Raw genomic sequence first — 21,560 nt, 5'->3', positions numbered from 1 at the left:
AATGGCTACAACAGGTTTGTGTGTGTGTGTGTGTGTGTGTTTGCGTGTGTGTGTGTGAATGGGTGTGTGTGTGTGTGTGCATGTGCATGTGCGTATGCGTGTGCTTGCACACATGTGCGAGCATGCGTGTGTGCATCCATATGTGTCTGTGGCTGTGCGTGTGTGTGTGTGTGTTACATACATAATTCCAACAACAACAAAAAACAGAATAATTGCATGTATTCTCACTGATAACTGTGTGCAATTTGGTCTGATCATCTGTCACTGTTGGCAGGGTATTATGACTGTAGCAATTTAGTTGTGTGACTGTATGATTCTCTCAGTTAGTTCCTCTGTCTTTCGTCCATTTTGCTGGGTCACACTGGTTGTAGTGTATACATGTATTTTAAGCACGTACATGTTTCATTGCAGTGGATTGTTGGGACGGCCCTAACGAGGAACCAGTCATTTACCACGGTCACACTCTTACGTCCAAGATCACCTTTCGCTCTGTAGTAGAAACAATCAACGAATATGCATTTGAAGTCTCTGAGTGAGTCACTTTCTTTGTGTTCACTGTTTCTGCCTGTGCATGTGTGTGTGTCACACAGTGTGTGTGTGTTTGTGTGTGTGTGCGTGTAAGTTTTTGTGTTTTGGTGTGTGTGTGCGCGTAAATTTGTGTTTGTGTGTGTGTGTGTGTGTGTGTGTGTGTATGTGTGTGTGTGTGTGTGTGTGTGTGTGTGTGTGTGTGTGTGTGTGTGTTTGTTGGAGAGGGGTGGTGTATATATATAGTGTGTGTGTGTGTGTGTGTGTGTGTGTGTGTGTGCGTGTGTGTGCGTGTGTGTTTGGGAGGGGTACCATAAGTGCATGTGTGTTTGTGTGTTTGCACATATGTATGTTTTATTTTCATGCCAGTTTAATTAACCTAAGGAAATGTGAAGAACAATATGATCAAAGTTACATGAACCTACAGGAGCTTCAGTTTCAGTTTTCAGTTTTGAATTGTTTTCGCATTGCAGTGATTAACATCATAATTAAACTGATGATGGCGTTGTTTCAGGTACCCTGTGATATTGTCAATAGAGAACCACTGTAGCATCAAACAACAGCAAATCATGGTCAGCATCATGTCAGAGATTTTGGGCGACAAACTCGATCTCAACTCCGTCGATGAGAAGCAGAGTTGTCTTCCCTCCCCGGAATCCCTCAAAGGGCGGATATTAATAAAGGTCAGTTTTTAACTGTTGGTTGGTGTGTGGGGAGGATGGAGGTTAATGGAGGGGGGGGGGGGGGTTGGTGTGAGGGTGTGACTCGGTTATTGAATGTATTAGCTACTGACCCGGGAAAAGTTGCTTGTGGACAAAAATAAACTAAGATTTTACATGATTTTGCATTTTTTAAGTTGTGTAAATTTGCATTATAAGTTGATCTGTTCAAACAAATACGTGTATATCAAACCTATTTGAATTTTGCACTTTTTTTGTGGTATGCATTTTTTTATAAAGGAAAAAAACCCAGCACACAAACTCTAACTTGAAATTAAAGTCAAAAATGTAATTGAAAAAATTGGTAGATATTGGCATGATCTTTTTTCACATTCTTTGTGCATTTAAATATGATTTTGTGTGTGTTTTTTGTTCTTAATTGTATGTCTCTCTGTTTTTGTTCTTCTGACTCACATTTGAATTTTGACAGTTTGTATGGTTTTCCTCTCAGTGCAAGAAACTGCCCAACGACTCTGAATCAAACGAGGGATATGTGACGGATGAGGATGAGGGGGCAGAACCGGACAAAAAGCGTAATAGCAAACGGGTGAGAACATTTTTCTTCTTCAGTAATTTGTCATATTTCTCCATTTTATGTGTTTACATGTTTTGAGAATGTGATTTTATGTGATGTTATTGTGTATACGAGCCAAAAGAAAAATGTCTGTTTGTTGCACAATCAGATAATAAAGTTGTATTGAATTGAATTGAATTGAATTGAATTGAATTGAATTGAAAGAAGTCAAGCTGAATTATAGTGTACAGTGCAGGGGACAAATATTCAGGTAGAACAGTCTTTTGTATCCACCGTCTTTTGTAATTGTTTTAATAAATGGTTTTGTGTTAATAATTAAATGGCGTTTTGCGTAGCATTGTATCCAAAACTAATGCCGAAGCAGAATCTGAAAAGACCAAAATAGATACTATGACATTCCATTTTATTTCAGTCAAATGTTCAAGTAGTAATTTATTTGAATGAATGTTTGCAGTACCACAATTGCTTGCTAGTTTTGAAAATTAGTTTGTCTTCCTTGCGCATCTGTGGTTTGTGTTGGAAAGACTGTAGAGCTTTGTTTGTTTTGTTTTGGTTGAAATAGGCTGAGCTTTGGTTTTTTTAAATGTTTTTGTTGTTGTTCATTGTGTAGTTTTGATTGATATAAGAGCTGGTCATGAACTCAAGGGACATAATGTAGAATTGTGGTGTAATGAATGTATTAGATTGATTGGATCTACCAAATCTTAAAGATGTGTTTGTGTTTTACAGGAAGGGTCAGTGAAGAAACACAAGCTTGCCAAGGAACTGTCCGACATGGTCAACTATTTTGTGTCCCGCCGATTTGAAGACTTTCCTGTGTCTCAGCAAAAGCGTAAGGACTGTAATCTGTTGGTCGTGATGGCACTGTCAGTCTATGGACGGTTACTAAGTCCGCCCACTTTAATGACCAATGGGTCCATTGTTCTAGTAAAGCTTTCGTTTATTCTATAATCAAACATCCCATAAACCTACCTTTCTGGGTTGATTTGCTTTTGTTGTTTTGGTTGTTGCTTTTTTCATTATTTTCTTTTATTCTTGTAAACCTTACACTTTTCGTCCATGGCATTTTCTTTTATGTTGCAGAGAAATACTGGGAGATGAATTCCTTTAGTGAGTCTCAGGCCTTGAAGCTGGCCATGTCACGCGCAGAGGAGTTTGTGAACCACAACAAGCGGTTCCTGTCTCGTATCTATCCCAACGGGATGAGGGTCGACTCCACAAACTACAACCCGCAAGACCTCTGGAACTGTGGCTGTCAGATGGGTACGTCTCCCTCAGTAGTTAATATGTTGTAGCTTGCAGTTTGTTATTGTGCATGATTAGATATTATGGTTGAGAAATAATCTATGTAAATATAGGCTTCATGCTTATTTCATAATACATGCTTGCAAAACGGCTGTCATCATCACTGAGCATGAACATTTTGGGAAAAAGCCGTGCTCGAGGCGATCAGGAGGTTGTTTTTGACGCCTGCAAGAGTTTTTTTGGGTTGGTGTCCATGCTCATAATTAAAGCATAAAACTCAGAGGTCATGTGAGTTTTGCTTCAAGTTGAGGTCACGGCAGCGTGGGAAACTGACACGCATGCTTAGTGATCACTGCAACCCTTCGCCAGTGAATCGTGGCTCTGATGTGCAGATTTTTTTCACAGATAAAAGGAATCATATCAATTGGACACTGCATAACATTTACATCAGAGTCGGTTATTCGCTGCAATCGCGGTTTTAACTGGTCAACAACGTGGGGTGCACTTCTTCCAGAACGCTTGCAAATCTTGAAAATCGAGTTATTTCAGAAGGCTGCATGTCTATTAAGGGACACTTGATTGTTTCCAAGGGAGTCTTTCAAACCAGGTGCCACTGTTCGGTAAATGAACACAAACTTTATTAATTTGTTGTGATATCTTTAATTTTTATACCAGTGGCGCTTAACTACCAGACCGCAGGACTGATGATGGATTTGTACAACGGCTGGTTTCGTAAAAACGGCGGCTGTGGCTACGTGTTGAAACCTGCCGTCATGCGGGAAGAGATCGCTTACTTCAGCGCCAACACGCGCGATTCCATACCCGGCGTCTCTCCTCAGTTGTTACATATCAAGGTTGGCAATTAACACTGCACCATTTTCCTAAAAAAAAAAAAGAAAAAGAATGATGATAATAAAGAAAGTGCTAAGATATTTAGTCCTTTTCAATATCTGTTTTGACCTTATTTACTCTTTGTTTACTCACTTTGAGTTTCATGTGCTTCTATCCGTATTATGAATCATTCTTTGTCTGTTTTGGTACCTGATAGAAACTGATTTTTTTTCTTCTTTTTTGTTATAACATTTTCTTTTTGGTATTTGTAATAATTATGTGGTTCTCTGTGACTGCAATGGTTACCATTTTGGCCACTGCATTTTTTCTCAACATCAATCTAAGAACAAACAACTTTGGACTTACTATATTTTTAGAACCCCATAAAATGTGCCAAATAAAGTAAACTAACTCGTCGAATGTACAAAGTGATTCTGCTTTTCTTTATATGCTGAATGCACATTCCACAAAGCTGCAGCTTGATTACTTCATGTTCTGTAAAACAAAACACATTATTAATAAAAATAAAATAAATTTATATGTCCGTCTGTCTGTTATGTCCTAATGTTGTATATATGTCTTGTATACTTGCCATTTACATATTTATTATAAATGTTGAAGGATGAATGATGATACATTGTAGACGGATGCATGTTATTGATTCAAAGCCCCACAATGATGTGCCTGGCAAATGGAGAAAAAAAAAAAAAAAAAAAAAATTGAAAACCATTTATGTTTTTCAGATCATCAGTGGTCAGAACTTCCCAAAGCCCAAAGGGTCAGCAGCCAAAGGAGACGTGACTGACCCCTACGTGACCATAGAGGTCTTCGGGATCCCAGCTGACTGTGCTGAGGAAAGGACCAAGACTGTGCCGCATAATGGTGAGATTCTGTTTTATAGCTGTCAAACAGCCTTTGATAAAGTTTAATTTTTCCTCAAATAGTTTGTTCGTCTGTCCACTATGAAGACTATGAAGGTTGATGCAGGTCTTGTGAATGTTTTGTTTTTTCAAAAATTAAATGTTCCAATAAGTGAATAACTAACCATTTTTGTTTTTGTTTTTATTGTGAAGTATGGAACGTTAGCAATGTCTGTCTGTTTTTGTTTTTATTGTGAAATATGGAACGTTAGCAATGTCTGTCTGTTTTTGTTTTTATTGTGAAATATGGAACGTTAGCAATGTCTGTCTGTTTTTGTTTTTATTGTGAAATATGGAATGTTAGCCATGTCTGTCTGTTTTTGTTTTTATTGTGAAATATGGAACGTTAGCAATGTCTGTCTGTTTTTGTTTTTATTGTGAAATATGGAACGTTAGCAATGTCTGTCTGTTTTTGTTTTTATTGTGAAATATGGAACGTTAGCCATGTCTGTCTGTTTTTGTTTTTATTGTGAAATATGGAATGTTAGCCATGTCTGTCTGTTTTTGTTTTTATTGTGAAATATGGAACGTTAGCAATGTCTGTCTGTTTTTGTTTTTATTGTGAAATATGGAACGTTAGCAATGTCTGTCTGTTTTTGTTTTTATTGTGAAATATGGAACGTTAGCAATGTCTGTCTGTTTTTGTTTTTATTGTGAAATATGGAACGTTAGCAATGTCTGTCTGTTTTTGTTTTTATTGTGAAATATGGAATGTTAGCCATGTCTGTCTGTTTTTGTTTTTATTGTGAAATATGGAACGTTAGCCATGTCTGTCTGTTTTTGTTTTTATTGTGAAATATGGAATGTTAGCCATGTCTGTCTGTTTTTGTTTTTATTGTGAAATATGGAACGTTAGCCATGTCTGTCTGTTTTTGTTTTTATTGTGAAATATGGAATGTTAGCAATGTCTGTCTGTTTTTGTTTTTATTGTGAAATATGGAACGTTAGCCATGTCTGTCTGTTTTTGTTTTTATTGTGAAATATGGAATGTTAGCCATGTCTGTCTGTTTTTGTTTTTATTGTGAAATATGGAACGTTAGCCATGTCTGTCTGTTTTTGTTTTTATTGTGAAATATGGAACGTTAGCAATGTCTGTCTGTTTTTGTTTTTATTGTGAAATATGGAATGTTAGCAATGTCTGTCTGTTTTTGTTTTTATTGTGAAATATGGAACGTTAGCCATGTCTGTCTGTTTTTGTTTTTATTGTGAAGTATGGAACGTTAGCAATGTCTGTCTGTTTTTGTTTTTATTGTGAAATATGGAACGTTAGCAATGTCTGTCTGTTTTTGTTTTTATTGTGAAATATGGAACGTTAGCAATGTCTGTCTGTTTTTGTTTTTATTGTGAAATATGGAACGTTAGCAATGTCTGTCTGTTTTTGTTTTTATTGTGAAATATGGAACGTTAGCAATGTCTGTCTGTTTTTGTTTTTACATTATGTCCTACGTTTGTTTTTTCCCGATGTTTATGCAGGCTACAACCCCATCTTTGACGAGAGTTTTGAGTTCCAAATCAACCTGCCAGAGCTTGCCCTGGTTCGCTTCGCTGTGTTGGACGATGATTATATCGGGGATGAGTTCATTGGACAGTACACACTACCGTTTGAGTGCATGCAGACAGGTTAGTATATTGCAAGAATTGACCGGCATTAAAAGATCAAATAAGTTCAATTTTGGAATTTGACGTGCCATTTTAACAGTGTGATGGTGGGAATGATGGTGATCTTGCTTTGGGCAGTTACTGACATTAATACAAGTTTGTGTTTTTTTCTTCAGTGGAACAATAATTTTGAGTACATGTATGTATGTTGCCACTTTGGTTTCTAATGCTATAGCTGCAAGGACCCAGGTCAGTCGATATGTCTGTCTGCCTCTGCCTCTGCTTGTCTGTGTGTCTGTCTTTCTGTCTCATGTCCGGCTGTTTGTCTGACAAGCCACCTCGCCTCTCTTCCTCTCTCTTTCCTTCTCATTCTCTCAATCTCTCTCTGTCTATCTCATTCTCTTTCTCTCTGTATCTCTCCACCCCCCCCCCCACCCCCACCCCACCACCTCTCTGTCTCTCTTGCTCTTTTCCTCACTCTCTCTCTCTCTCGACTCTTTCATTTTCCTCTTCTACGTCTGTGCCTCGATCAGCTTGTCAATCTTGTTTGTCCCTGTCTGTATGTGCTAGTGTTGTGCTCTCAATAAACCGATTCAAGGATATTTAAATGCTTATCATGCAGTAAGTGGACAGACAAGCACACACTAACTACAATGTTCACTGTGTGTTTCAGGGTATCGACACATTCAGCTGTTGTCTAACACAGGAAACACCATGCAGAACTGCACGCTCTTTGTTCACGTCGCCATCACCAACAAGCGAGGAGGAGGGGTTAGTTACTGTTCCATTTCCCATATTACACATTGCTTAGTTATCTTTTGAGAACTGTGATTGAAATGTGCACGAAAAAATCAAATTATGCGGTAGAGAGGGGGAGGAGAGATAGAGTGAGAGAGAGAGGAAAGAGGGAGAGAGAGAGAGGGAGAGGGAGAGAGGGAGAGAGAGAGGGAGGGGAGGGGAAGAGAGAAAGAGAGAGAGAGAGGGAGAGAGAGAGGGAGGGGAGGGGAAGAGAGAGAGAGAGAGGAAAGAGAGAGAGAGAGAGAGGGGGAGAGAGAGAGAGAGAGGGAGGGGAGGGGAAGAGAGAGAGAGAGGGGAGAGAGAGAGAGAGTGAGTGGCACTGTGTTGGTGGATGGTCTGAGTTTAGTCTTTTTAACTTCATTTGATATTGTTGTTGTTATCGGAGACTTTACCTCTTTTGTTTTACCTTTTGACTTTGCCTTCCTTTTCACTTACCTTGCCTGCATACCTGTCGTTTTGTTGGCCTGTTTTTTTATTTCACTTTCTTTTTTTCTGCTCTCCTGTACCCCGACTCACCGTGAAATGCACGGACCAGTTTCTGATCTTGCAGAAAGCATCCAAGCGAGGGATGTCGGTCAAGAAGATCAAGCGTTCCAAAGACTACACCAGCATGAAAGCCGTAGGGGTCAAATCTATCGACGAGACGTTCAAGGTCGCCATCACGCCCTTGAGAGAAGGGACGGATCTCCGTGAAAACGTGCAGGTGGCCTTCGCCACGTTCAAGGAGGCGTGCGGTCTGGCGCCCATCTCTAACATCAAGCAGTGCATCCGTCTCCTGTCCACCCGGATTGCCAACTCTGGGGACCACGCCACCCTGAACTACGTCATGCGAGGCGAGGTAAGTCGTCCTCACATTTTTGACATACAGCAACAACGGTCATACATGTAAAAATCCAATCGTGTAAAAACACGAGTGTACGTGGGAGTTTCAGCCCACGAATGCAGATGAAGAACAAGATGACGTATACAGCATTTGGATGGGGGGCCTGGTAGCTTAGTTGGTAGAGCACTGGACTTGTGATCCTAGGGTCAAAGGTTCGAATCCATGCCGGGACGGACACGGGTCAACTTTATGTGCAGACTAAGTTCCATGTTCCACGCCCCGTGTCACCACTGTGGCGGGTAAAAGACCTTGGTCACACTGCCATAAGTGCAGGTGGCTGATTACACCTAAACACGCATACACCTGGGTAGCCCGAATCTGTTGCTGCTAGCTTTCCACTGGGAGGAAACGACCCAAATTTCCCAGCGATGGGACAATAAAATTATTAACATGGAAATGAAATATTCAAGTTATTGAAGAGCATTCCTTGTTGTGACTGCATGTGTATCTGTAACAACATCTGGTTCTCGTGGATGTTTCTGTAAAGGAAAAGTTTGTTTCAACAACAAGAAATGTAAATATACTTGAGTACTCAGGAGACCCTGCAGGAATACACGAAGGCTGTAAACCTTTCTCTGTTCAGATCTTAAGCTAACATCCTCTTTTTTAGACATAAAGTTCTCAGATATATTCAAAGATCTTAAAGCAGAGGAAACCGCCATCCATGAGTGACAGTACTTTTATCCATCTCTGTGTGTGTGTGTCTATCTGGCTGGCTGGCTGGCTGGCTGGCTGGCTGGCTGGCTGGCTTGGCTGTCTGTCTGTCTGTCTGTCTGTCTGTCTGTCTGTCTGTGTCTTTCTGTCTCACTTGGCTGTCTATGGCTGCATGTCTATGGATCTGTCTCTCTCTGTCTGTCATTTACACCGAAGACAGAAGAATCACTGGAACATTCTTAACTGGTCTTTTCTTTTGCAGTGGCCCTACTTGGAGGCACAAGGGAATCTTCCCGACATATTGAAAAAGGCTCTGTCAGCATTTGAAGAGGTGAGGTGATGATATATACAGGCATGGGAATTGTCCGCCGAAAGGCAAATTTCCGCCTAAATGTTTTTTGTTCCGCCGAAAAAGCAAAATTGTCTGCCGAAAAAATAAATGGGGAAGGCAAAAATAGTTCTGAAAACTGAATTTAATGGCAAATTTGGAGCTCAGATGACACCAAATTGCACAATTTGGGTTCTTTAGAGAAAAAAAATTCCGGGGGCGCATTCCCCCAGACCCCCCTAGTACGCCGTTGACTTTGATATTACTTACACATTTTCAGCCTTTTTTCCTTTTTTTAATTCCCATGCCTGTATATAATAAAACTCAGTCCAAAAACAGATAGGCTGCTGACGTTTCAAAGACCTTTAGGTCGACGTACTAGTAAATTTGATGTTTTGTTTTGTCAATTAAATAACGTTCCAATTACCTTCCATTTTCGTTTTTTTTATTTTAATACTCAATCCATTCGTGGTTTTGTTCCCCCTTCAGCGAAAAATACTCTGACCTGTACAAGGTGGAGGATTTAATTGAATACTAAGATTTAGTAGATTTAGGATTGATATTGAATAATAGAGAATACAGTGAAATAGCATATAGAGCAAACTTTGCAGTTTTATGGGGTATGATTCATGAGGCTACATAATGTATTGTGTAATGTGACACCTGAGAATGAGACAGGACTAAGAGTCTGTTGGGAGGAGTTCAGAGTTAATGAGTAATGTTTATTAACTTTATGTGCAGCCTTGTGATTGGCACTTTTTGTTTAAATTTTGTTTAATACTAAAAACAAAATTCCTGTTAATCTAGCACCCCCTGTTAATTGTCCTTGTTTTAGGTCAGATTGCGAAGAGCAATGTCAAGTGTTGTTACATGTAAGACTGATTTGGTATTTTGTTTGTTTCCTATTTGCAGCTCATAGAGGAATGCAAGAATTTGATAGAGAATGCAGAGATTGTGTATGAGAAGGTAAGGGTTCATTGTCTTCTGCCTAGTTCTGTCCTCGTTTGTTTGCTAAATGTTCCTGTCTTTTCAGTATTGCAGACCTGTTTACCCTTACGATTTTGGCGTAATTTATTACGATTTTCTGCAAAAAATACGCCATTCCGCTATCCGTGTCAAGACTACGATTTTCATAAATAAATTATCAATTCACATGTTTGGCATTGTTTTTTTCAATGGCAAAATGGGGTGAAAAAGCACAGGACTGACCAGAGATCATGTCTGTCTGATGAGACGCTGGAGAGCCTTATTCTAGTGGTGAAGTCTCGCCCTCACTCATTCGGCAAGCGCAAGTACAGTAGAGAAGCGCTTGACACACTGAAAAAGGCCTACTACGAGCAAAAGAAAAAGAATCAGTGATGCATGTGCTTTTGATGTGATCTTCTTTGAAATTATGATGACTACAAAAACTGACTGATGTGTTTTGTTTGTAAATGATGGATATATGTGCATGATTGCGTTTCGCAGACACAGTTGTCATGTGCCGCGGTGTTGTAATTGGCGACGAATGCTTGATGATTACTATTATTGTGCCAGGTTACTATTTTTGGGGCTGAGCATTACTCCAAAACACTTATGGGGGTAAACAGGTCTGAGTATTGTATTTCAATTAAATGTCAGGCCGCATCGATGCTTTGCCATTGTAATTGCAACATGTTTGGTTTTAACAGTGTTTTATTCAACAATATATGGATATAATATATAATAAGCATGTTTAGGATCATGCAACAGCAAGCTGTATAAAGCTTATATATAGTGGTGATCCTAAAAGGACGAAACAAAACATACAGATACCGGCACGGTTGGCCTAGTGGTAAGGCGTCCGCCCAGTGAGCGGGAGGTCGTGGGTTCGAACCCCGGCCGGGTCATACCTAAGACTTTAAAATTTGCAATCTAGTGGCTGCTCCGCCTGGCGTCTGGCATTATGGGGTTAGTGCTAGGACTGGTTGGTCCGGTGTCAGAATAATGTGACTGGGTGAGACATGAAGCCTGTGCTGCGACTTCTGTCTTGTGTGTGGCGCACGTTAAATGTCAAAGCAGCACCGCCCTGATATGGTCCTTCGTGGTCGGCTGGGCGTTAAGCAAACAAACAAACAAACAAACAAACATACAGATGACAATATCTTGCAACATGTTTCCAAGAATTTGGCTGAAAGAACAGACTCATACACTTTTCACTGGTTTCCAGAATTCAGATGTGCTCAATGTTTTTTTGTTTTTTGTGTGTTTTTGGCTGAAAGAATAGGTTAATTGATACAATTTTCACTGGTTTCCAGATTTTAGATGTTTGTTTTTTAAAACTTTGTGTTTTCAGTTGGTTCACTGTCAGAGAGCAGGGCTGGAATGGCACGAAGAGCTGGAGAATGTCTGTCAGCAGTCCGGGCTTCGTGGTCGCAAACTGACCAAGGTCAGGGTTACGTTCCTTGAGTTTCTATCTCCTCAGTTTGAACTTTTCTAGGAGTTACAGTGTGTCAAATTCCGATCACATTGGAGAAAGCTGAGAAATCTCTTTATTGATTGATGATTTGCACTCTTAGAGTTTGTGATCATGTTTAGATTTAAACCCTTTTTGTTGAACATTTATACTGAATTTTAATGCTTTATGTTGTTCAGTGTGATATTGTCTGTATGTACACCATAACCGAATTTCTCATTTGTGTGATAATAAAGTTTTCTATGTGTATGTCTATGATTATAAGTACCTCCGATGCATGCAGGCACCATATCTTTGAACTTAATTTTTAGCTGATACAGTAAACAGTTTTTACACAATGCTGCAAGTGTTTCTGTGATATTTATAAGTACAGTGTGTACTATGTTTGACAGGCGGTGGAGAACTTTGCATGGAACATCCGTGTCTTGCGAGGTCAGGCTGACCTTCTCTCTCAGGCCAAGAAGGACTGTAACGAGTACATTAGACAGGTCAGTATCTGGCACACATATACATGTATATGGTTTTTTAAAATTTTTATTTAAGGATAGACAGTTTGATCACAGACTTCTGCGAACATATATGCTTTTGTAAGCTATGACTATGAAGATACTGTAGTCAGCAGAATCATATGGAACATGCACACACACACATGCATGCACGCACACACACAAACACAACCACGCACACACACATACACACGCATGCATACACACGCACACACACATGGACATGCATGCACAAACACACACACACACGAACATGCATGCACAAACACAGACAGACAGACACACACACACACACACACACACACACACACACACACACACACACACACACACACACACACACACACACACACACACACACGAACATGCATGCACAAACACAGACAGACACATACGCACACAGACAGATAATCAGACAGACACACACACACACACACACAAACATGCATGCACAAACACAGACAGACACACACACACACACACACACACACACACACACACACACACACACACACACACACACACACACACACACACACACACACACACACACACACACAGACATGCATGCACAAAAAAACACTCTCACAACCATGTAGAGTGGGCATGAGGTTCTTATTGTGTCTGCTTTAGTTAGCAAGATTGGGCATAATTATGCACTAAATTGGTGATACACCCTTTTAGTTTTCTTGTTGCGACCAGAGTGGGATAATATTAGTTTATTTTTGATGAGTACTTATATCTCATGTTTTTGTCATTGCTGTGAGCAGATCAAAGAGGCAGCAGTGTCGAGTGCTTATCTCATGTTTTTGTCTCTGCTGTGAGCAGATCAAAGAGGCAGCAGTGTCGAGTGCTTATCTCATGTTTTTGTCACTGCTGTGAGCAGATCAAAGAGGCAGCAGTGTCGAGTGCTTATCTCATGTTTTTGTCTCTGCTGTGAGCAGATCAAAGAGGCAGCAGTGTCGACAGGCCTGGACAAGGATGTGTCGCTACGAGCGACGACGACGACGACGACAGAAGGAAGAGACGGTGATGTGTCTCCATGTGACCCTCCAGGCGATGCTCAAGGTATGGAATGAGACTGGTGTGCTTTTAGCTTGGTCTCTACTCCTGCTTTACCTCACACACACACACGCAGGCACGCACACATTAACGCGCGCACACGCACACACACTCACAAACACTCACACAGAGGCAATACTCAAGGTATGGACTGAGACCGGTGTGCTTTTAGCTTGGTAAACATTAATTTAAAGATCTGCAATACTTTTGCAGAGAGCCTTAGGGCCTACACCATGTTGCAGATCAGACCTTTGCAAATTCTGATGGTTTGCATCCAGTGTTAACAGTTTAATTTCTGATATTATTTTGAAATGAGTTGTTCCGTCTTCATAATAATCAATTTGTGTGTGTGTGCAGGTTAAAAGTTAGCAGTCAGTGCCATGGATGCAAACTGAAGCTGTTCGGCACTGTGTATACATGACCTGAAGTCAAGAATCTGGTTACCATGCCAACAAACCAGTTCAAACTTGACACACAATGAATGTTTTATCAGGTGGACCTGTCCATTGTGTATATATAAGCAACGAGGGATATTCATTACAGTGTAACATTGTGATGACTGCGACTGTGATGGTCCAAGTTTCATAAACCATGACAAACCCTATACATGACTGTAGTGAGGAACGACAAACAAAACGATGGCAGTAGTTAAATTCATCAGTCCATATATGTTCCTGTGTTTATTCTTTGGATCATACAACTTGCTCAGTGTGGTTCGTTGTAGAGTTGAACTGTTCTTTGCTGTCTCTGCAGTTCAGCATTTCTGTGTCATATTGTTATGTTTGAATCTCACACTGTTGTGAGAGAAGGAGATTTAAAAAAAAAATTTTTATGTATGGTTTCATGTGTTGTTGTTTGTTTGCTGTTGTGGCATTTTTTGAAGCCACACCTGTGGTCAGAAATGTGGCAAGCTTCCCAACGTGGTAGTCACAACACACACACACCACAGATTGCATGTGTGAGCTACACATACACGTGTGATAGTTGTGATTCAGATGCATATTGCCGGAAAGTTCTGAAAAAGAAAGTGGAAGAAATGATGAGATCTGTGCTGGCCCGGTGTGAGGTGTGCGGAAAATGTTTACAAATTGTGTGTGGAACGACACTGCTTCAGCCCCAGTTGACATATATGTGACCCTTCACCACGGAATGAGTTGTATGTCACCTTTGCATGATTTTTATATTTTTACATTTTCTTAAAGAGTTTTGTATATGCTCTATCCAGTGGTGAAAACCGTTTTAGAAAAGAGCGAACACTTTTTGAGTTATACGCCTGTGACTAAGGTGACCCTCACACTGATACCTGACAGAATACAGAATACAGTATTTATTGAGCCAAGTGACATTAAAAAACATTTAAAGCACAAGGAATTTCGCGTAGTGTTGGTAAAATCACGCACACACACACACCCACACACACACTGACACACACACACACACACCCACACATACACTGACATACACACCAACACACACACGCCCACACTACAGCAGTCACGATCACACCATCACACGCAGGGCAGACATGAGGTAAAACAAATGACAATCATCTATTAAAAGAAAATGTACAAAGAGTGGTCTAAGATGCTGGTGGAAGGGTCTACACAGAATACGTATATTATTAAGCCTAGCGCAGAACCGAGCAAGGTGACATCCGACTCATTCCGTGGTGGAGGGTCACATATTGTATGCCAGACTACAAAGAGGAGATTCTTTCAGTGCTTTAAATGGATGACCATGGGACAATCATTGTAAACTATACTTTTCTGACTGTCTCTGTATTTTATTTTATTTGAAAAGACTTCTATTTTGTTAAACTGCACAAATATCAATGTATCTGTTTTCCTTTACACACAAAAATGCTTTCACTTTTTTTCACTTTTTTTCTAAAAATATTTGTGTGATACAGTAATTAGCAAAAGAATGACAAGGAATCTCAGAAGTGATACTTGCCTGAAAAGTAACTTTGCTCCATACATTTGTGTTTGACAATCGTTTAGTTTGCATTGTGAATAATTTGTATTTGAAGTCAGCTGCGAGACAAGTTGATCAGTATATTCCCCTTGTACGTTGCGCCAACTGCAGTTCAAACGTTGCAAAACACTGTACATGTTTACATCTTTATAAAGAATCAATCAAAAAGAAAGTTCAAATTTATGGAATGTTTATTAGGCAAAAAAATAAAAATAGTCTGTATACGGTAACATAAGCAAAAAAAATAGGGTCGGTAGGTTGGGATTTGTTTTTTTCCACAAAAACATATTTTTAAGTTATTTTGCCAAAAAACAGACTTTTTTTTATTTTTTATTTTTTTTCCCCAAATGCCAAAAAAAAGTCTAGGGTCGCGCGAAAAATTAGGGTCGGTCGGGATACCGTAAACAAATTATTATTTTTTTGTTGTGCCTTATCATAGACAAAACCAAACTTTCACAAGCTCAGTCAGTAAAGCGGACAAACAATTAAAATATACGACAGAAAAAAACGTCACGATCATATTCTGCTTCATACATCTATTTTGAAGGTATATTATAAGAATATTCAAAGATATATTATAGAATAATTTCAACACAGTTTTCCTGTTATGGATCTTGTACGTTTCTCCACTTTAAAGACCGATAGGTCAAAGTTCTTTTAAAAGTTTTGTTTAATCTATGATTAAACGTTCCATACACTTTCCCTTTCTTGGGTTTTTTACTCTTGATTTTGGAATGTTAGTTGGCAGTCTGTTTCTTTTTGTTAACCGATACCTAACAATTTGTACTCTTTTTTATTTTTTATTTTTATAAAATTGCCCAACATGCTTTTTAAACTGGGAAAGTGTTAAACATGCAGTACTTTACTCAAAAGTAGAGACTTGCTTGTTGTTGTCTGTTATTGTTGAATAATGTTTGTGATATTTGGATTGACTCACGAAATGATTGTACATAAATGTTTCTGATGAATGGATTCCGTTGTACATTTCCACCTGAATGTTTGCGTTGAAGTCCCACGAAGACGTTATACAGATCGATATACCCAGAATATTACTAATCATTGCTCAACCCGTGCTTGAATCGTTTGACTGTGTTATTCATGAGGATGAACTGTTTATATGCTCAGATAACTGGATGTTGTTGCATCATAAATCCTCGGGTTAAAAATGAAATTGGAAGCAAGGATTGGAATGAGTGTCTAAGCTTTTGGGTCTACAGTGGAACCCCCCTTTTAAGACCCCCCAGTTTAAGACTCCCTCCCTTTTAAGACCTTGTTTTCTACGATGTTCTAGCTGTTCATAACCTCTGTAAATTGACCCCCATTGTAAGACTCCCCCCTTCAAGACCTGATTTTCTCAGATTTTTCGAGGTCTTAAAAGGGGGGTTCCACTGTACTGTTTTATTGATCCAGCTAGATCATGTCATCAGTATTGTCCCGCGGGTTAGGGGGAAGAATTTACCCGATGCTCCCCAGCATGTCGTAAGAGGCGACTAACGGATTCTGTTTCTCCTTTTACCCTTGTTAAGTGTTTCTTGTATAGAATATAGTCAATGTTTGTAAAGATTTCATTTCATTTTCATTTCATTTTCATTACTTTATTGTCCCATCGCTGGGAAATTCGGGTCGCTTCCTCCCAGTGGAAAGCTAGCAGCAACGGAGTCGCGCTACCCAGGTGTCTGCGTGTTTAGGTGTATTCAGCCACCTGCACTTATGGCAGAATGACCAAGGTCTTTTACGTGCCATTGTGATGACACGGGGGTGGGACATGGCTTCCGTCTCTGGGTCTGCACATAAAGTTGACCCGTGTCCGTCCCGGCCCGAATTCGAACCTGCGACCTTTCGATCACAAGTCCAGTGCTCTACCAACTGAGCTACCAGAATATGATCGTCAAGCAGTATGTAAGAAATGTTAAGTCCTTTGTACTGGAAACTTGCATTCTCCCAGTAAGGTCATATATTGTACTACGTTGCAAGCCCCTGGAGCAAATGTTTGATTAGTGCTTTTGTGAACAAGAAACAATTGACAAGTGGCTCTATTCCATCTTTCCCCTTTCCCCGTCGCGATATAACCCTTCGTGTTTGAAAACGACGTTAAACATCAAATAACGAAAGAAAGAATCAGTATTGTCCCTAAAGTTAACGCTTAATTGTTTCAGTGCAAGACACGAAAAGCGGACATAAAAGATCATCTCCTTGTTGTGTATTCTCCAGAAACAAGTAAATGGGAGTACGGAGAGTATGTAAGATGGTTCCGCATGATTTACAGTATACTTCATGCATCTGTCTGTTAGAATATAGGTGAACCTTTTCTTTTTTATTCCTCTTTATTTTGATTGTTAAGTATGCTGATTGAATGAAAGAGGGAATTTGTTGTTTGCGATCACAGATGATTTTAAGTTTTCAGATTATATGTTGATTTGTTAGTGATAGAATTTGAATCACTACACTACATGTACATCTTCTCTCAAAAGACTATTCTAAGTTGAAACACTGTTTGTTGTAGTTGTTGTTGCATAAGCCTTCCCAAACATTTATATCATTTGAGATTTGCAATCCCCCCTTGATGTTTTCAGTTTTGTTTGATCTTTTTAATGACAAGACTTATATAGGGTCTCAGTCTATATCTCTGAAAAGCATGCAGGATCATGCACTTTTCTGGAAGCAGATTTTTTTTTCAGATAAAATTGTTGACAATTTTTGAGAGCAATAGTATTACAACTTGTTTAAACTTTTATGAAGATGTTCACTTTACAGATTTGCTGGTCAAAGCTTGAAGCAGCTGTACAATTCAGATTGTGTTTTTGATGTGAATGGTGATGGATTAGTTATAAATTAGTTGTTAGAAAATTAATTTAAAGTATTTGTTTAATTTTCTCTGAGTTATTATCGAGGCATTGTTATGCATTAATCAGATGAGTTAAAGGGGAGTTGAGACTTGTGGGATTGAATTTTTGTGTGTGTGACGTAAATGAATACCATGCAGTTTGCTAGTTTATGGTAATTTTCCCATTCTGATATGATACTGCTGCTTTTTAATATGCTGTAAGTGACACAACCGTCAAACGCTGAAGAAGAAAAAAGAACAGTGAAGAAAAAAAAAGGATATAAACTACCCCCTCTCCCCCGTATGCTTTTTGTACCATCAGCCTCTATTTTTCTCTCTTTTGTTTTTGTAAGTACATGAAACTTCTTTAAAACAAAATTTTTTTAAAGTTCAACGATGCAAAGTTCAAATAAATCTTCTTTTAAAAAAAAGTACAAAGAAGCTGAGTTAAAATAACATTTCTTTAAAAGAAAGTATAATAAAGCGCAAGACGAAATAAGTTACATGAAGCATTTGTTTTCAGATTCTCTTTACGATTGAATAAGATTAGGACGCAGAACAGATGTCAAATTCATAATCAATATATTAAGCTAAACATTAGCCAGATTATGTGTTTTTTATTTGTAATGTTTTGTACAGTGTACTCAGGCATGAAAACTGAAAAAACAAAATTCTGAAAACAAAATTCGAAGGCGCGTAGCGCCAAGTTTCGCAGGCGTGTAGCGCCAAGTTTCGCAGGCGTGTAGCGCCAAGTTTCGCAGGCACGAAGCGCCAAGACTTCTAGGGGGGTCCGGGGGCATGCCCCCCCGGAAATTTTGTTTTTCAAGGGTGCAATTTGGTGCTATCTGAGCCTTAAAATTGGATTCAAACATGGCCCCAAAACTATTTTACTATAACTATGACTAGGGAAAAAAAAAAAAAAAAAAAAAAAATTTTTTAAACAAAAAAGGAAAAATACGAAAAAAAAATAAAATACGGTTTATTTTTTTCAAAAATACGGAAAATACGGAGAATTTTCATGCCTGTGTACTAATAAGATGACAGGGTGTCAGGCTATCTTAGATGTTAAAGTTTGTAACCGTTGTAGTATTTAGCTATATACAGCTATTTTCATTTTTGACTCACATGCGAAGCAAAAGTGAGTCTATGTACTCACCCGAGTCGTCCGTCCGTCCGTCCGTCCGTCCGTCCGGAAAACTTTAACGTTGGATATTTCTTGGACACTATTCAGTCTATCAGTACCAAATTTGGCAAGATGGTGTATGATGACAAGGCCCCAAAAAACATACATAGCATCTTGACCTTGCTTCAAGGTCAAGGTCGCAGGGGCCATAAATGTTGTCTAAAAAACAGCTATTTTTCACATTTTTCCCATTTTCTCTGAAGTTTTTGAGATTGAATACCTCACCTTTATATGATATATAGGGCAAAGTAAGCCCCATCTTTTGATACCAGTTTGGTTTACCTTGCTTCAAGGTCAAGGTCACAGGAGCTCTTCAAAGTTGGATTGTATACATATTTTGAAGTGACCTTGACCCTGAACTATGGAAGATAACTGTTTCAAACTTAAAACTTATGTGGGGCACATGTTATGCTTTCATCATGAGACACATTTGGTCACATATGATCAAGGTCAAGGTCACTTTGACCCTTATGAAATGTGACCAAAATAAGGTAGTGAACCACTAAAAGTGACCATATCTCATGGTAGAAAGAGCCAATAAGCACCATTGTACTTCCTATGTCTTGAATTAACAGCTTTGTGTTGCATGACCTTGGATGACCTTGACCTTGGGTCAAGGTCACATGTATTTTGGTAGGAAAAATGTGTAAAGCAGTTCTTAGTGTATGATGGTCATGTCAAGGTCAAGCATGTGAGTCGTATGGGCTTTGCCTCATTTTTGATATTAAAGTCATAACTTGTTTGCTTTCATGAGCAGAGCTAACCGTAAAATAACTGTAAGGTGCATATCTTTTTGCTACGCTGGAAAACGATTTGTATGATTAAGTGACGTTTCCTCCTACCCCATTTTTCTTTTCTTCAGAAAATTAATATCAAACAAGGCAAGCTCAGGTGGTTATTATACAATGTAGCAAATATTCTCACTCAGTTTTTATTAGTACATGTATTGCAAATCATTGTTTAATTGTGAAGTCATAGAATGTCAATTTGTTACTTATAAGCTTTAAAGATGAAAATATGTTGTTTGTCATTGGTTGTTTTGTTACCAATTCTTGTACATGTTAGTACATATAACAGTTAGTAAAATATATTTTTTTACCTGTTCAAATTACTCTGGCTTTGCACCTGCTTCTGTCCCAGACACATTTTGGATACTATACCCATTCAGAATCTCGTTCCTTTCTCATTTGGGCATTCATGGATGATTGCATGTGCATGTAGTTTTTGGCTCACGTAAGTGTAGCCTATGTGATGCTAAACTTTGTCTGTCTGTGCGTGTGTATGTGTGTGTGTATGTGTGTGATAGAAACTTTAACATTTGACTAAACACCAAAATACTAATTTTACCTGGTTATTATCCAAGCAACAGCTTCAAAATATTGAAGCAATGATCAACATTTCGTCGGCACGTATGTAGTTAAAGTGTGTATCCAAAGAAAACGGGTGGTGGGGGGGTTTGGGGGGGGGGGGGTAAAAACAGGTGACTGGTTTGTGTCGTGTGTGGTATGTAGACCAGGTCAGGGGTCAAGGTTAGGTCAGTGAAGGATTGTGGTATAGATACAGTTATCACCGAGCTGCAGTTCGCCGATTCGGAGAAGACGATTTCACATTGTTCGGTTTCGTAGCTCCAGAAAAATAGTCGTGTCGTGTCCCCGTAAGTAGGCTACAGACAGACAGATCTAGATCTAGTGTCTCGTACTCTTGCACCGTGTTATGCTTACTGTGTGTGTGTGTATGTGTGACGGAGTGATTGAGTTTGTGTTACTGTTTGTCGATTTCTTACGTGAGCCTCAAAGGCTTCGCCTCTTGTTTTTTAAAGTTTTTTTAATTTTTTTTAAAGTTTTCTCTGTGTAGGTGTAGGCTGATGTGTGGTACATTTAACTTTACGTTAAATTAGTTATCTTTATGTAGAACTACTATGAATATTTTGGGATGTAGCAGGTAGTTTTATTTTTAACTTAACCCTGTCACTTTCTTTCTGTATTTGGTGTTTAAACGTCGTTTTCAACCACGAAGGTTATGTCGCGACGGACCCTGTCACTGCTTCTAGCTTCTATCAATGATAAGGAAAATCAGTCTTATATTCTGCTTTAATAACAAAAACATAACAGGGTTATTAGATTTTTAAGGTTGGTGATTTTCTTTTAGGTAACTATATGCTATATTGTTTTTTGTTTACATGATACTAAAAAAATTCATCCGGTGTATGTTGATTACCAGCTGTTTTAAAGTCTTTGCTTTTTGGGATATGGATCTATGCATTAAATTCAGTCGTTTCTGGTATCACTTTTAGGTCACAATGTTTTGCACTGGCACCATTAATTGCTTTGAGTGCTTTTTATAGTGTTGAAACAATGTTAAGTTGCACTTGTGATATTTGTGTTTCAAGTAAATTTCAGTGTTCTTGCACGTATAGATCAATGTATTAGTCTCACTCAGTGACTGATCATAAATGTAAAGGGTGAAACTACAATGGGTACGTTAGTGGATGCGTGAATCTCTTCCCAAACGTTGTAAGTATTGAATTGTATCAAAATTGT

At 39.0% G+C, this 21,560-nt stretch overlaps 1 protein-coding gene across 1 annotated transcript in view; it reads left to right on the top strand.

The window, feature by feature from the left end:
• Positions 1–21,182, top strand: part of LOC138971504 (inactive phospholipase C-like protein 2) — a gene marked incomplete at its 5' end in the record, with an annotated part of 52,838 nt that extends 31,656 nt beyond the window's left edge. The window contains 16 exon segments of the mRNA XM_070344249.1: positions 412–532; positions 1,040–1,208; positions 1,696–1,791; positions 2,509–2,611; positions 2,863–3,042; positions 3,700–3,878; positions 4,599–4,737; positions 6,249–6,395; positions 7,048–7,145; positions 7,723–8,010; positions 8,972–9,040; positions 9,950–10,003; positions 11,352–11,444; positions 11,864–11,959; positions 12,922–13,045; positions 13,397–21,182. Of these exon segments, the coding sequence (XP_070200350.1) occupies positions 412–532; positions 1,040–1,208; positions 1,696–1,791; positions 2,509–2,611; positions 2,863–3,042; positions 3,700–3,878; positions 4,599–4,737; positions 6,249–6,395; positions 7,048–7,145; positions 7,723–8,010; positions 8,972–9,040; positions 9,950–10,003; positions 11,352–11,444; positions 11,864–11,959; positions 12,922–13,045; positions 13,397–13,401 (1,961 nt within the window).
• Between the last annotated feature and the right edge of the window lie 378 nt (positions 21,183–21,560).

Source organism: Littorina saxatilis, linkage group LG7 (assembly GCF_037325665.1).
Source record: "Littorina saxatilis isolate snail1 linkage group LG7, US_GU_Lsax_2.0, whole genome shotgun sequence".
Lineage (NCBI taxonomy): Eukaryota > Metazoa > Mollusca > Gastropoda > Littorinimorpha > Littorinidae > Littorina > Littorina saxatilis.
Note: the sequence above shows the minus strand (reverse complement) of the source record. Positions and strands in the feature narration are given on the sequence as shown.